Genomic DNA, 14,806 nt, shown 5'->3' with positions numbered 1-14,806 from the left:
ATTTCATTGTTCAAACTGGTCATGACAGAACTTAATGAAGTTTTAATATCAGAACCAATTTTCTTCATTTTAGTGTCAATATCCGAACCCATTTATTTCATACTGATATTCATCTCACCTATATGTTTTAAAATATTGGCTAACATATCTCACACACTATCCTTCTGCTCTCAAGCAACTGACACTGGCTCCTGCTTTATTTTCGTAACAGTAACAGGTATAAATGGGGCATCGGTTTCCACCATGTTCTGTCCATTATCACTCTGATAATTAACATTGAATTTGGCAGACCATTATCATTTACTTGTGATACATCAATATTAAATTAACTAGTCTCTGCATCATCTTCATATTTTACTCTACCCAAATCCACCCCACTTTCTCGTCTACTATCTCATGGTTATTATTTTACACCATGCTCACAAGTTTCACTGCACACACACACACACACACACACACACACACACACACACACACACACACCAAACGAAGAGCTATCATCTACCATCATCAGCATGGCGAGATATTCTTGCGGGTCCATTCACCAAGCTCTGCCCCTGCAAGTGTAGTTTCTGGGTCCCCACTCTGGCCACTACTACCAACCGCCGCAGACTCCCGGCTGCTGTTGCTCCTTGCCTCGCGATGTTCAGCTGTTGCCGACGTCGTCAGCCGCTTTCTACACCGGTTGTTCTCGCCACTATATTCTCCACTTCGTTACTGTGGTCCTATTAAAGTTTCTTTATACATGTCTGGGTCTGTCATTTATCTGATTATTTGCACTGCTGCTTTTGAAGTTTGTATACACTAGAACTTATCATTTCCTAGACGCTAAATGCACCAGTTACGGCGGGGCGGGGTCGGTCAGCCGTTCTTTCGTCTCCTTACTCCCTCTCTCTCTCTCTCTCTCTCTCTCTCTCTCAGTCACTTTCATCAGACAGTTCTTCCTTTTGACGTCCGTTCACTCTGCAGTAGTAGATACATGCTAGGCAGGGTAAAGCTGCGTTGATGAAACCACTACCTAATACCTACCACACAGAGGCCGTGTAACTCGAGTTGCAAACCTGTTCCTGTAAGTTCATTTTCACAAATTTTGGGCAGTAGGGGAATGTAGTTTAATTGCAGTAGCATTTGAAAATTCTATTAACGTCTTTTTGTTCACAAGGAATCACATGAAATGGCTGTCAAGTCCCTATTTAATGATGCAAATGCTTTACCATTCCAAGTTCGCTGTTTATCCAACATGTTTCACACATAAAAGTAGCCAGAATTTCTGCACGTCCGACGCAATTAATTTTGTGATCTAACAGTCACTGACCCACCCCTATTAGCGAGTTTAACTTTTGGTCGTTTCAATGGTCTTCTATGTCAGAAGTGCTCACAGAAGTAATCCATCAAAAGCATGGAATATGCCACGCGGCACTGCCTCCACGACGAAAAGTTCACACGCTTATAAAACGTCAATTAATTAAATCCGAAACACCACTTTCTTCTCAAAATTTTCTTAATTTAAACCGCTGTAGTCACGACACATTCTATTTGAAATGATCTCACTAGCTCTTCATATTACATACTATTTTCACGGAGACATCTAGCATGGTTTTACCCGGAAGCAGGTCAGAGAGAGCCTCTCGATGCTCCTCTCCTCACTGCCTATCTATCTGCACGCGGGAACCGCTTAATTCTGATTAGCTATTGATCTGAATGACCAAACAGAATGATCATTCCAGATCATTCTCGTGGCAAAACTTGCCTTACCCAACCAATAACCAGTCATTAATGTCATTACCATTTCAATTTATAATGTATTGTTTAATAAAATAGAACAAAATCCAAAATATTCTTAAAATTAATATAGAAAGTTATTCCGCTTCAGACTTTTATTCTGGCTGCTCTCTTACAAAAGCAAGCACCCATCGACATATGCCATCAGCAACTTGGTGAAACACAAGTTTTCCCACAGTACGATTTTATAAGGTTGTACATAAAATGACATTAAGTCTTAATGTATGTCCCTCATATACTCTCTCATTCATTCCCATGTATTCACACCAAAAAATAATAATAATTTTGAATGATTTTTGTACTACATAACGTTGAGTAATTAAAGTTTTGCAAAGAATATTCCAATTAAGTCATGTTATATACTGTGAGCTTTGTTATGACTTCAGATGATAATAAAAGACATTTGGTTATTGTTCCTGAGTTTTGAAACCTAAGTGTCAGTTTGAGGACAGTTGGGTAATTTTCTCAATCTTCGTAACTATAATAGATAAAATTCTGAAATTTTGACAGGACCCCTTCCTTAATAACAAAAGATTGCGTACCAAGTTTGAACAAAATCGGATGACAATTACTATGGTTTATTTAGAGTTGTAGGGGGTATGAATTTGTGTACCGACTGAATGTTACTTGAGACCGTACACACGGCCAGTAGCGTCATTTGCACTGTGAGTCTGAGTGAAAAAAAAAAAAAAAAAACGGAGCCATCCTGATGTCACTGTGCTACACGGCTATGTGCCTTACTGCATTGATTGTTATTTCGTAATAACTTGCTACATTACAATGTCATCCAGGTGGAAAGAAAAATATGTGAGGTTAAAAAATTGACAGATGCAAAAGTGGGAAAGATGTGTTGTGAGCTGGGGTGATGGATAATTTTCTTGCCTCATGCAGATGCAGAGATACTTTTGCACAGGGAATGTCTGATGAAACTATGTTCAAATTACTTAAAAGGCAGTTAGATGGTGATGTGCAATCACAGACAAATATGATGAATAATTCATTTATCAGTTACGTAGTGTTTGAAAAGTGCTTCGTGAATACGTTCTTGAGTTAGGCATGGTAGACATGAGTCCATAATGAATTCTTAAATGGCCCAAGTTACAGACATGGAAATATGAGGATGCAAGGGTTTTGTGGATGTGAGCAAAATAAGCTAATGCACATACGCTGGCTGCTGGATTTTCTGACTGAAATTACAACAATCAAGCGATGAGGCACAGAATCTTTGTAGTGGGACCTAGTGATTAGCCTGACCAACTCAATTGATGATTTTCCAGATTTTATAGAAAAGTTAGAACAGGCACTGAAATTTAAGCTGCAAAAGTTTTACAGCAGGCAAGAAAATGGGAATCACTATGGTAATTTCACCATTCATGAATGAAATCAACATAATCAATTTCATCAGATCAGTAACAGCAGTGCGAATGCTTATCAAGTGGACAACGGTCAAGAAAGAAATTTTAGGAATTGTGATAGGAAACAGAAGAACCGTATAACCATGACAGAAGACTGGAAAAATAATTTTCGCCACGTCTCTGGTACAGAATTCAAAATAAACTGTCATCAAAAAGCACACAATGGGTAACAAAAGTAAGGAACCTGGATAACAGAGCTTTAATAACGGAAATGGAGGAAGTAAGAGATGAAAGTAGAGAGTAGTATGAAGCAAAGTAATAAAAATGGGAGAGGGATAAGTGAGATAAATATTTTAAATGACTATGAAATGGGGCTGGAAAGTTTATTTGATTCAAGGGAAGAAAAGAATAACAATAGAAAACGTTTGGTGGAAAACTGGATATCAAATTCGAGACCAGAAGTAAATGCAAATTTGACGGAAATGGACTGTATTAAACTTGACTGGCACAGAATCTAACAGCAGCAATTCTTGTGATGTGGGTAGTGACCACAAAATTTTTTTTAATGTGTTGATGGACATTGAAGGAAATGGTTATGGTGCTTTGTATATTGTATCAGCGGATATTGAAGAAGCTAGTTATAGTGTATCAAGTGTTTCAACAGTGGATCTGGAAAAGCTTGAGTGTGTGTTAACAAAAGTACTACATTTATTGGTAAGGGAAGGAGAGGGAGAAATTTCAGGAAATAACGTTGTGGACATTGATTGTGTCACAACTGGCTTGGGTGTTTCAGACCAGGGAATCGCTTCCATTTGGGTATAGGGACGCGAAAATGTTGAAGGTTGTTCGACAGATGAGATGCATAAATTTGAAGTTGAAGAAAGAGGAAGGGCTATCACAAATGATCTACTAAGGGAGAAATGTTTAGAGACGAAAGAAGCTGAAATTATACAACCAGTTATAGAGATTGAGATGTGTGATGAAAAGGTATGCATGCCTCCTGACTCAGAAAGAAATGTGTCTCTGGTTTCTGAAGAGTTTGTAAGTGGTCATAGAAATAAGAATTTAGTAATCTTTCCACTAACTGGTGACAAGTATGCAACAAGCAGAATTAGTTCTTTCTCCCGATGACATCAGTATCTTAATAATACCAAATATATGTTCAGAAATAGAAGAAATTAAAGTTCTTAAAAGTATCATTGTCCAGTTTTCTACAAATGGTTCCACACTCAATTTAAAAAAGGCACAACATATTCGTTCTGCACATCTAGATTTACGGCAGCAGTGATAAGTGTAACACATGGTGAGGAAAATAATAAATAGGATGGAAAGTTCAAAAATTTTAGGGGTTTTATTTTGATGAGAATTGAGATTGGAAAAGACACAATTTGGAACTGCTAAAACAACTTAGTTCAGCCACATATGGGATTAGAATCATTGCAAATATTTGGGAGAGACAAATCAGTAATTTGACATGTTTTGCATATTTTTATTCAATAATGTCATATGTAATAAAGTTCTGGATTAACTCTTCTTTAAGAATGAAAGTTCTGGCTACTGCTTCACAGTATATTTATTCCATTATGAAGTTTGTTGTAAATAATCCAGTACAGTTTAAAAGAAAAAAATGAGGTATATAATCACAATACTAGAAGGAAAAATGACATTCATTACTCCACATTAAGGTTGTCTTTAGCACAAAAAAGAGTGCACAGTGCTGCGACAAAAATTTTGACCTTTTACCCACTGATATAAAATGTCTGACAGATAGCTAAGTGAAATTTGATAACCAACTCAAACAGTTTCTCCTTGACAACTCCTTCTATTCCATAGAAGAATTTCTATCACTGTGATGTCTAAAAGGTGATGGGTAGGAATTACTAAGTCACATGTATATATCTTTTGTTCTTCTTGTAAAAAAAAACCTTAGACATGTTCAAATTAATTTGCGATGTTGTATAGAATTACTCGCTCCACATCATTTCTATCGATCATGCAAAATGATCCATGGGACATGTGACTAACTAACTAACTAACTAACTAACTAAGGCAAGCAATAATCAACTCAAATGAATACAAATTCCTAAATGACATCTAAGAGTTGGAAAGCTAAAACAGTTTTATTATTCTAATTCAGATGTTCGAGTTGAATTAATGATGACTGTATACGCAGTGTATTGGTTTCTGCTGATCCTCGTAGTTAAGATAAGTGCGCCACAGGTTGTTTAAATTACTGGTTAGACACTAATTTTTAGAATATGTTCAATGTCACAACTTATGCTAGGTGGTACTTTGTGTGCCATACAGGACATTAACTGGAGGTATTATAACATAACGACTCTAGGGAGAAATCTTTGGCTGGAAATGAACAAAAACAGCGGCTAATATTTGTTGAGGGATCGAGGTATAATTTCCATTCGGCAAGTGCGACAAGGACACACAACAGATGACCGTAACTTAACGAGTCACAGGGAAATTCCGAAGTTGTGGTAGAACAAAATAAGTAGTTAAGTGGGTTTTGAGTTCGAATAGGGTAAGCACAAAAAGCTAGAAGGTTGGAAATGGTTTCCACTGAGTAAGTAATGGGTCAGCCTATGGACAATGAGGGGATTAGAGCGGGTGAGCGACGGGGTTTTGCCGGCATGATCTTTACAGCCATCTGCAGAGAGTTGCCTTCGACTGCAGGTAGTTGGACCCAAAGTAGTGTATGTGGTTGGATAACGACAGATATAACACACACTTAAATATTCCAAAAAGAGACCAGAAAAACTGGTACAGTAAATGCAAGAGCATGAAGTCAATCAATGGGATGTAAGACATCGCACAAAAAATTTCCAACAGGAACCATAAACACATTTGCTGTCAAACCATTCATTCCACTGCAAATATTTACATTTACTGGGTGATAAATGATTCTATGATACACAATAAACTGTAAGTCCAGGAACAGCATTGAACAGTAGACTTCATGTAACAAACAATAGTAGTCAAATATTCCATAGCATTAAGTTGGGTATTGAACCAGACCATTCTCGATACTTATTCTCATAAAATGAAGCAATATATTGTTATTAGTGAATCGATTTATTAATCTGTGATCAGAGCTGATTATAATATAAATTAGTGTGCACTAGAAGCACAAATATGTTGCTGTTAGATGTCAATGGACATGTCATGTCATAACCTGTCGATTAGAATATGTATTTTAGTTATAGAATCATTAGTGTAGGAATGGTGGTCCATTTGTTGTATGAAGTGTGCAACTTCTTGGGGAGCTGTTCGAGCTCCCATTCGCTGAAATGTTGTGATGTTGATGATTTTAGTGGGGAAGCAGATGGTCTTGGGAGCAGGAGGGACAGAAGGGAAGAAAGAAAGGTTCAAGACATAGGCCGAGAAGGGAAGACTCTAGTTCTCTGCCATCGGAGAGTACAGCAGAGTGGTGTGATTTTATTTAGGTGGATATGCTTCGAATCACTAATCAAATCTTGTTCATAGGCATTTAAGAGCGCAGGGAACTTATGTACCTAGTGCAGTGTTGCTTATCTTTACTACAAATGTTTCCCTGGCCATTTATGTTCATTGATTTATAATTCACATAACTTGTCTATGCTCAGTTATTCGATCACAGAACGACATTTTTGTAAATTATTTTGATAATGCAACAACAGAGCGTAGAGCGGGCAGTGTCCAGCTCACCCCTGGGGCTTTGGTGAGAAAAGCTTTATTCAGTGTCATGCATTTGCCCCTTCATCACATTAAATGCAGAGCAGTAACGTCACAGTCTGATATAATTGTTATGTTGCAATATCCTGTTTATCTATGAAATATTGATGTTTCTTTATGGGTATTGCTTTTGCTGTGAAGAAGGGAAAAAGAGCTGCGAGGATAAATTGTTTTAACTGTGATAGCTGTGGAACTTCAAAAATCCAGTTCATACATTCTTGTTCCAAAACTGTCTTCTCAAGTTACAATAATGAGTCATAATTTTGGCAGCTGAATGGGAATTGATATGGTATACCCACATCTATTGTGTTGATATGACACTGAATCCCACAAGTGCTGTAACAATAAAGACCCCGAAGGAAAATTATTTGAATTTAGATTTCTCACATGATCCACTGACTTGAATGGAGGAGGAGTCCATGGACAGCTCCTGTATTAGCCACTTGAGGGCTGCAGTATGGCCATGTTACATTAGAGCATTTGCATCAATGTGAATGTTTGATAGTAAATCGAAATGTTTGTGTATTTTTGAATGAGTAATTTGAGCTAATTGGGGCTGAGGCTACCTCAAATTACAAAAAAGTCCGATAATGCGGAAATATCACTAAATCAATGTGTAAATCATGAATAAATGATTAATGGGCACAATAATTATTAAAAAACAAATAATAAATAATAAAAACAATAAAAACCAATATAGTACATACTTGTTTTATATGAATTTATATGGGAACACATTTCCAAGTTGCAAAAATATTGGTTGCATTTTAAAGAAATTGTCCATAGTCCTTTGTTTTAAAACGGAACCTCACTTTTTAGCAGCAATGTCGCGCCGTCTTCTAAGAATCATGGTGTTTTAACTGCTGTAACGTAATACTTGCGGCAGTTCCCAAAAGATGTTGCTTGACAATATTTACTTTAATTTTAAATCACCAAGAACACATGCCACTTGGCCTGCTTAAGACTTCTTTATTGACTTTTACTTAGCAGCTATCCCCAAATCATCACATCTTTGATACCAAAGAATATACAAAAAAATTTAAAGATATTACATCATGTTATCAGTAATGAACTATAACTATTAACGGTCTTGGCAACTTCACAAAATATAAAAATTCCATTTAGATTTCATCACTGTTGCCTTTACACTTCTCCCCCACCAGTAACATGGTTACGAATTAATACATGGTGATGAAAGAATTATCTGAAAAAATCACCACAACATTAACACAAATCAATAAAAAAACATATTGGAATGACAAAAGATATGATACAAAATAATTACAAAAACTTTTTAAAATATCTGGTATGATATATGATTAATTCTCCACAGAGACAACTGTTCTAAGAATCTAGGTGGGAACCTTATAATCTGTTCTGACTTCGATACTCTGATATTTGGAGATTGTTCCTCTGTGGTATGTTGTGGTTCAGTGTCCTTGGAAAAGTTTGGAAGTTCCTTCTCTGATTCCCATTTTTCTTGCAGCAGATAAGCTGGTTTAAGTCTGTCCACTGACCCATTTATGTGTTTGCACTTCCTTTTAACAGTGAAATATTTTTCATGTCTTGAAATGACAGGAAAGGGACCATCATATGTAGGTTCTAATGGTTTTCTAACACTGTCACATCTCAGTAAGACATGGGAACAGGTTTGCAGATCTTTTGGAACAAATACTGATCTTGACTTGCTTTGTGTAGGCCTACTAGGTTTCAGATGAAGCATTTGATTTTGCAAATTAGATGCAAATGAATCAAGTTCAATCTTTGTAGTGGGCTCTTCAAAAAATTCACCAGGGAGTCTTATAGTTTTCCCATATACCATCTGTGCAATGGAATGATACGATGTTTCTAGCACTGCAGTGTGCAACTCCAATAGAACAGTAGGCAGAATTTCTGTCCAATTAGAACTGTTATGGGCCTTGACTGCAGACTTCAAGAGTTCTATGTAGTCGCTCAATTTTACCATTGCATTGAGGATGATATGGCGTTGTGTGCTGAATTTTCATTCCACATACTATGCCCAAATTATTAAACAACTGCGATCTAAACTGTGTTCCTTGGTCAGTGATTACCTGTGATGGTACACCACATCTTGCAATCCAGTGCTGGTAGAAGGCTGTTGCCACTTTTCAGCTGAAATATCTTCAGGTGGTATGACTTCCATCCAAGATGCTAAACGGTCAATGCAAGTTAAACAATAAGTCATGCCATTAGAAGGAGGAAAAGGTCCAATGAGGTCAATGTGTACAACACTGAAACGTTCATCAGGTTCTTCAAATTTGTCTAGCGGTGATTTTGTGTGGTGAGTGACGTTGGTTTTTTGACAGCTGACTCAGGATTTAGTCCACTGTCGCACATTACTTTTGATGTTTGACCAAATGGCTCTGCTGCTCAACAGTTTCACTGTTGTCTTTATGCCAGGATGAGCTAAACCATGAAAATGAAGAAATATTTTATAACGAAAAGGTTGAGGAATATAAGGTCTGATATTTGCAGTGGATGTGTCACACCACAATGTTTTCACTGATGGAAGTTGATATGACTTGAAGTTTAAGGAGTTGTCCCATGTTCGGAGTTGCTGTAGTTCTTGGTCTTGTTGCTGGTTTTTGGCAATTTCATCATAGTCCAGTATTACTACTTCATCAACTCTGGATAGGGCATCTGCAACAATATTGTCATGGCCACTGACATGACGAATATCGGTCGAAAATTGTGAAATGTACTCCAACTGTCTCATTTGTCGAGGAGATGCCTTATCATTGATTTGCTTGAAAGCTAATGTGAGTGGCTTATGATCAGTGAAGATTATGAAGTCTCTTCCTTCCAGTAAATGCTTAAACTTTTTTATTGAAAGGTAAATTCCCAATAATTCTCGGTCATAGGTACTGTAACCCTTCTGTGATTTACTCAGTTTCTGTGAAAAGAATGCAACAGGTTTCCAATTTCCATTTTCCAGTTGCTGGAGCACAGAACCAACAGCAATATCTGATGTGTCTGTACATAATGCTAGGGGTAACTCTGAGTTAGGATAAGCCAATAATGCAGCATTTACTATATCTTGTTTAGATTTCTCAAACATTTTCTTTGCTTCTTCAGTCCACTGAATTTGCCTATTATCCTTCTTTCTTGCTCCCTTAAGATAGTCATGCAAAACAGCTTGAGTCTGTGCCACATCTTTAAGGTAGCGACAGTAGTAGTTTGCTCATGCAGTTTGTCAATACTTATACTCTAAAATTGCTTGCACTTTCTCAGGTAGTGGACAGGATCCCTCTGATGTTATCCAGTACCCCAGGAATTCAATTTCATTTACTCCAAAGGTTGATTTTGATATGTTGATTCGAAGTTCATAATTAGACAATCGCTCCAAGACTAGTTTCAGGTGTGTTCGGTGTTCTTCAATACTGGATGAGGCAATTAAAATGTCATTGAGGTAAGGAAACACAAAATCTAGCCCAGACATAACATCATTAATGAATCACTGGAATGTTGAAGGTGCATTGCGCAGGCCAAAGCTCATGACATTAAATTCATACAGTCCAAATGGTGTGATTACAGCTGTTTTGTGCTTATCTTCTTCAGCAATAGGTATTTGATAATAGGCCTTAAAGAGATTGATTTTAGAAAATATGTTTTTGCCTTGAAGAATACAATGGAAATCTTCTATTCTAGGTACAGGATAACGGTCTGCAGTTGTTCTTTCATTTAACCATCTATAATCTCCACACGGACGTATTGAGCCATCCTTCTTAGGTACAATATGGAGAGGACTTGCCCATGCAGATTTAGATGGTTTAATGATGCCATTGTCTAACATGAATTTGAATTCTTGTTTCGCCATCGCCATGCGCTTTGGGTCTAATTGTCCTGCCCTAGAAAACACAGGCGGGCCTTCAGTGGTAATATAGTGTTTGACATCATGTTTAATTTCGCTAGGTACCAAATTAGGTTTAGCTATGTCTGGATACTGTAACAGTAGATCTGTAAATTTTGAGTTTTGGCTCATGGTGCTCAGGACGTTTTCCTCTGAGATTGACATAACTTTACCCTCAGCATTGAGCTTGGTTACATCATCTATTAATCTTTAATAATGGACATCTACTAATAATTGAAATTTATTCAAAATGCTTTAATGATCTTCGCAACTATAAATGGCCATTGAAATTGACGTCGCAGTCCCAGACCAATAGTTTGATTCCGTATGTAGGAATTTCGGTACCATTTGCAGCATACAATTTATATGGTGACTCATCATTAACATTTGCGTGAGCGGGAATTACAGTAACATCCGCCCCACCGTCGACTAAAAATTGCAATCCCGTTTTTTTGTCGGTTACAGATAAGCGGGTTTTACGGCAATGGACTTGGGCAGCAGAACTTGCCGCTAATTCAGCTGCTGGGTCGCGTTTCCCTTTTCAGTCCAGCTACATGGAGGTGTGAATTTTTCAGGCTTGCAGTTCTGCCCACAGCGAAAGCGGTAATAACAGTACTTGCCCTTGGGACTGTATTTATTTCGAGACTTACTACGACTTCTGTTACACTGACGCTAACAGCTTCTGTTACGAGATCTGCCTCGATAACCAGTTGACAGCGCGGCCATTTGTTGCTCTAGCTCCGAAATTCTTGTCATCAAGTCACTCATTGTTATTGAAACATCCTGTTGGCTACAAGCACCACTTTTTGTGACGAACAATTCGTTACTAGGATTTATTTCTGTTATTCTGTCAGCCATTATAGCCACCTTTTCGATTCCCTCGTCACTGACAGTTAAAATGTTTATAATAGAATCCGAAAGTTTTTCTAGCGAAAGTGTCTTTAGGACCTTTTCTGACACATCTACACCTGCCAAGGCTTGCATTTTGCGTAATAACTGACTAGGTTTTTGGTCTCCCAGATCAATTCCAGTAACTAATCTCTTAACCCATTAAGTACCAGTGTCCTATTCTGAGAACAAAGCACATATTTATTTATAAATACACAATAAATTATTAATTGGCATCTATTACTGTTCTACGTCATTTGTTGATGCTTTTTATAACAAATGTATGCTTAGAGAAAATTAAAAGCAATAAATCCTACCGTTAATTGATTATTGAATACTAAGGCACACTTTTCGTTATTACAAGTGTTTACTTTATCGACAATTTAGTAACATTTGAAATATGTGGCAAAGATCTTTTTGCGATTATTTATAGTCAATAATGTGTCTCTTAAACTACTTGCATTGTTAGCTCAATTGGAGTTATAGTCATTGTTTCCTATTGTTATAACATTTGGTGTACTCGAAATAGGACACTGGGACTTGGTGTTATCATTTCAGTCATTTGTATTGCTGCATGTTCCAATATGAAACTCTGCTACTGCTGATGTATTTTCTTTTTAGAACGTGGTAATTTTACCAGATTTTGTTGCTGAGGTAAGTAACGACCCCTCTTTTATATATAAATTATAGGATATGAAGTTACTTTGAAATTTACAGTGTATTATGTAAGTATATTTATGAATATCTTACCCATTAGTAAACAATACAGTTCCAGATGGACAGTTTATCCGAGGCAAGCCTAATAGATTTGGCTGTAAGTTGTGGTCTCTTTGTGGAGCAAGTGGCTATTGTTTCAAATTTGATTTATACTGTGGAAAGGATCCAGAAGATACTGCAAGGGATGACCTACTATTGGGATCAAGAGTAGTCCTAAAGATGTTGGACTGCATTGAAAAACCCGAGAATCATTGTGTGTACTTTGACAATTTCTTCACTAGTAGAAATTTGGGTTTTTGAGCAACTGGGACTGCCAGAGAGAATCGAGTCGCTGACTGTCCACTATGAACTGAAAAAGACAGTTCGAGGAAACTATGACTACCAGTTCGACAGGAATGGTGAAGACTTATTTGTTCGATGGCACGACAACAGATGTGTTTACAATGATACAAATTTTCACCAAGTTGAAAGTTTGGGAGCAGCTACGCGGTACAGTAGACAAGAAAGTAAGAAGACACAAGTGCAACAACCTGCCGTTTTGAAGGTGTATAACGCGTACATGGGAGGTGTTGACCACCATGACCGGTTAGTTGGAAAATATGCGACAGTAATTAGAGGGAAAAAATGGTACTGGGTCCTATTACAAATTTGCTGGAAATGGCCCTCGTAAATGCCTGACTCTTCTACAGACTAGCACATGGGAAAAATGCACAGGATTTACTGGATTTCAGATGTGCTGTTACAGTTACATACCTGAAATTGGACTGTGGAAGACCAAATATTAGACGTCCAATGGAATACCCATCAAGTCAATTGAGAGTGATACCAGACATCAGATTTGATGGAATTGGTCATATGATTGACAAAAGAAGCACGCAAACAAGATGTGTAAAAGCTAAATGCAATGGGAAACCAAAAACATATTGTGTTAAATGTCTTGTAACACTGTGTGTGAAGTCGATTGTACCATTTCACAAGAAATAAATAGTTGAGACTAGAATACAGTTTAGTATGCTATATGATACTGTTAGAGGGTCTAGTGAGGCAGGGGATACAACCCGTCGGCTTTGAACAATGACGTCATTCCTTATTCATAGATAGTAATGTCTTCACTTCGAGGCATAGATAATAAAGCAGTTCTGTGTTCTAATAAGCGCTATCATTAAAATAATTGAATGTGAATCTAAAAGCGATCGCTTGATATTCGCTAAATCATTAAACGTGTGATTTAATTAACTTAATTGTTTGTTTCTTATTCAGACGGTACTTAATATTTTTCGTAATGATATTGAGGTAATGTGGATTATTAGTTTTTTATTATAGAACAATTTGTAGTATCTTATTTTCGTTTATAGGAATGGATTTGACTATCCCAATGAATCTGAAAGATTTAAGGGAAGTTATGGGCCAAGATATGTTGACCACAATTTGCTTCCTGCAAATGTGTGGTCTCACTGCGGAATACGTTCAATGTCGTGAGTGCGGCGAACATATGCGCCTTATGAGTGTATCAAGTCACCATACTCACGACTTATTCGTATGGCGCTGCAGCAAAGATCGGTTGTGGCGGTCCATTAGACGAGGGACGTGGTTCGAGAAATCTAAGCTCGCCCTGAGAGACATAATGAAAATAACATATTGTTGGTGTTTAAGATATCCTGTATGGCTGTGTGTGCATGAGTGTCGTGTCAGTAAGCGAATCGTAGTAGACTGGTACTCGTTTTGTAGGGAGGTTTGTGGGGAATATATGAAATATAGGGGGCCGTTGGGGGGGCCAGGCATTATGGTCGAAATTGATGAATCTCATTTTGGGAAAAGGAAATACAATAGGGGGGAACCTCCAGTTGGATTATGGGTGTGGGGGGCATAGTTTCAGGTCAGCGTTGTGATGATGTAGTGTTTAGAGTAGTACCAAATAGAAGTAAGGAAGTTTTGGTTAGGTTAATTGAAGATCAGGTTGCAGAGGGATCTATTGTTATTTCAGATGGGTTTTCTTCTTATAGAGATTTAGGGGATAGGGGTTACCAACATCTTGTAGTAAACCTAACACTGAATTTAGATCTCTATAGACAGGCGCCTGCACTAACAGCATATAGGGGTAAAATCTCTCATAGGGAAAGGGAAACGCCAGATTTCGACTCTTCAAAGCCATCTAGATGAGTATTCTTCGAGACAAATGCATTCCGCAGACATATTGCCCGTTTAAATGTGTCATTAAACATGTGGGCAAAATGTACCGTCCCAAACATCTCAGTTAATTTCGGGGGGGGGGGGGGGGGGGAAGGGAAGGGGGGTTGGTGAATGTGTGTGTGTGTGTGTGTGTGTGTGTGTGTGTGTGTGTGTGTGTGTGTGTGTATGGGAGAGAGAGAGAGAGATTTCGTAATGTGTTGTGAGTGTGAGTATGCGATTTTCATTACTGTCTGTTTAGGCGAGCTTACGTTATTCGTCGATATTTCCGTGTGGTAAGTTC

The 14,806-nt window shown here is 37.7% G+C and overlaps 1 protein-coding gene across 1 annotated transcript; it reads left to right on the top strand.

Annotated features, from left to right (window-relative positions):
- Positions 1-12,058: 12,058 nt before the first annotated feature.
- Positions 12,059-13,320, top strand: LOC124775229 (piggyBac transposable element-derived protein 3-like). The gene is made up of 4 exons (XM_047250066.1): positions 12,059-12,083; positions 12,377-12,543; positions 12,638-12,921; positions 13,026-13,320. Exons 1-4 carry the CDS (start codon positions 12,059-12,061, stop codon positions 13,318-13,320), a joined length of 771 nt encoding a protein of 256 aa, XP_047106022.1.
- Positions 13,321-14,806: the final 1,486 nt, after the last annotated feature.

This window comes from Schistocerca piceifrons, chromosome 2 (assembly GCF_021461385.2).
Source record: "Schistocerca piceifrons isolate TAMUIC-IGC-003096 chromosome 2, iqSchPice1.1, whole genome shotgun sequence".
Classification (NCBI taxonomy): Eukaryota; Metazoa; Arthropoda; class Insecta; order Orthoptera; family Acrididae; genus Schistocerca; species Schistocerca piceifrons.
This window is presented reverse-complemented; position numbering and strand designations above follow the sequence as displayed.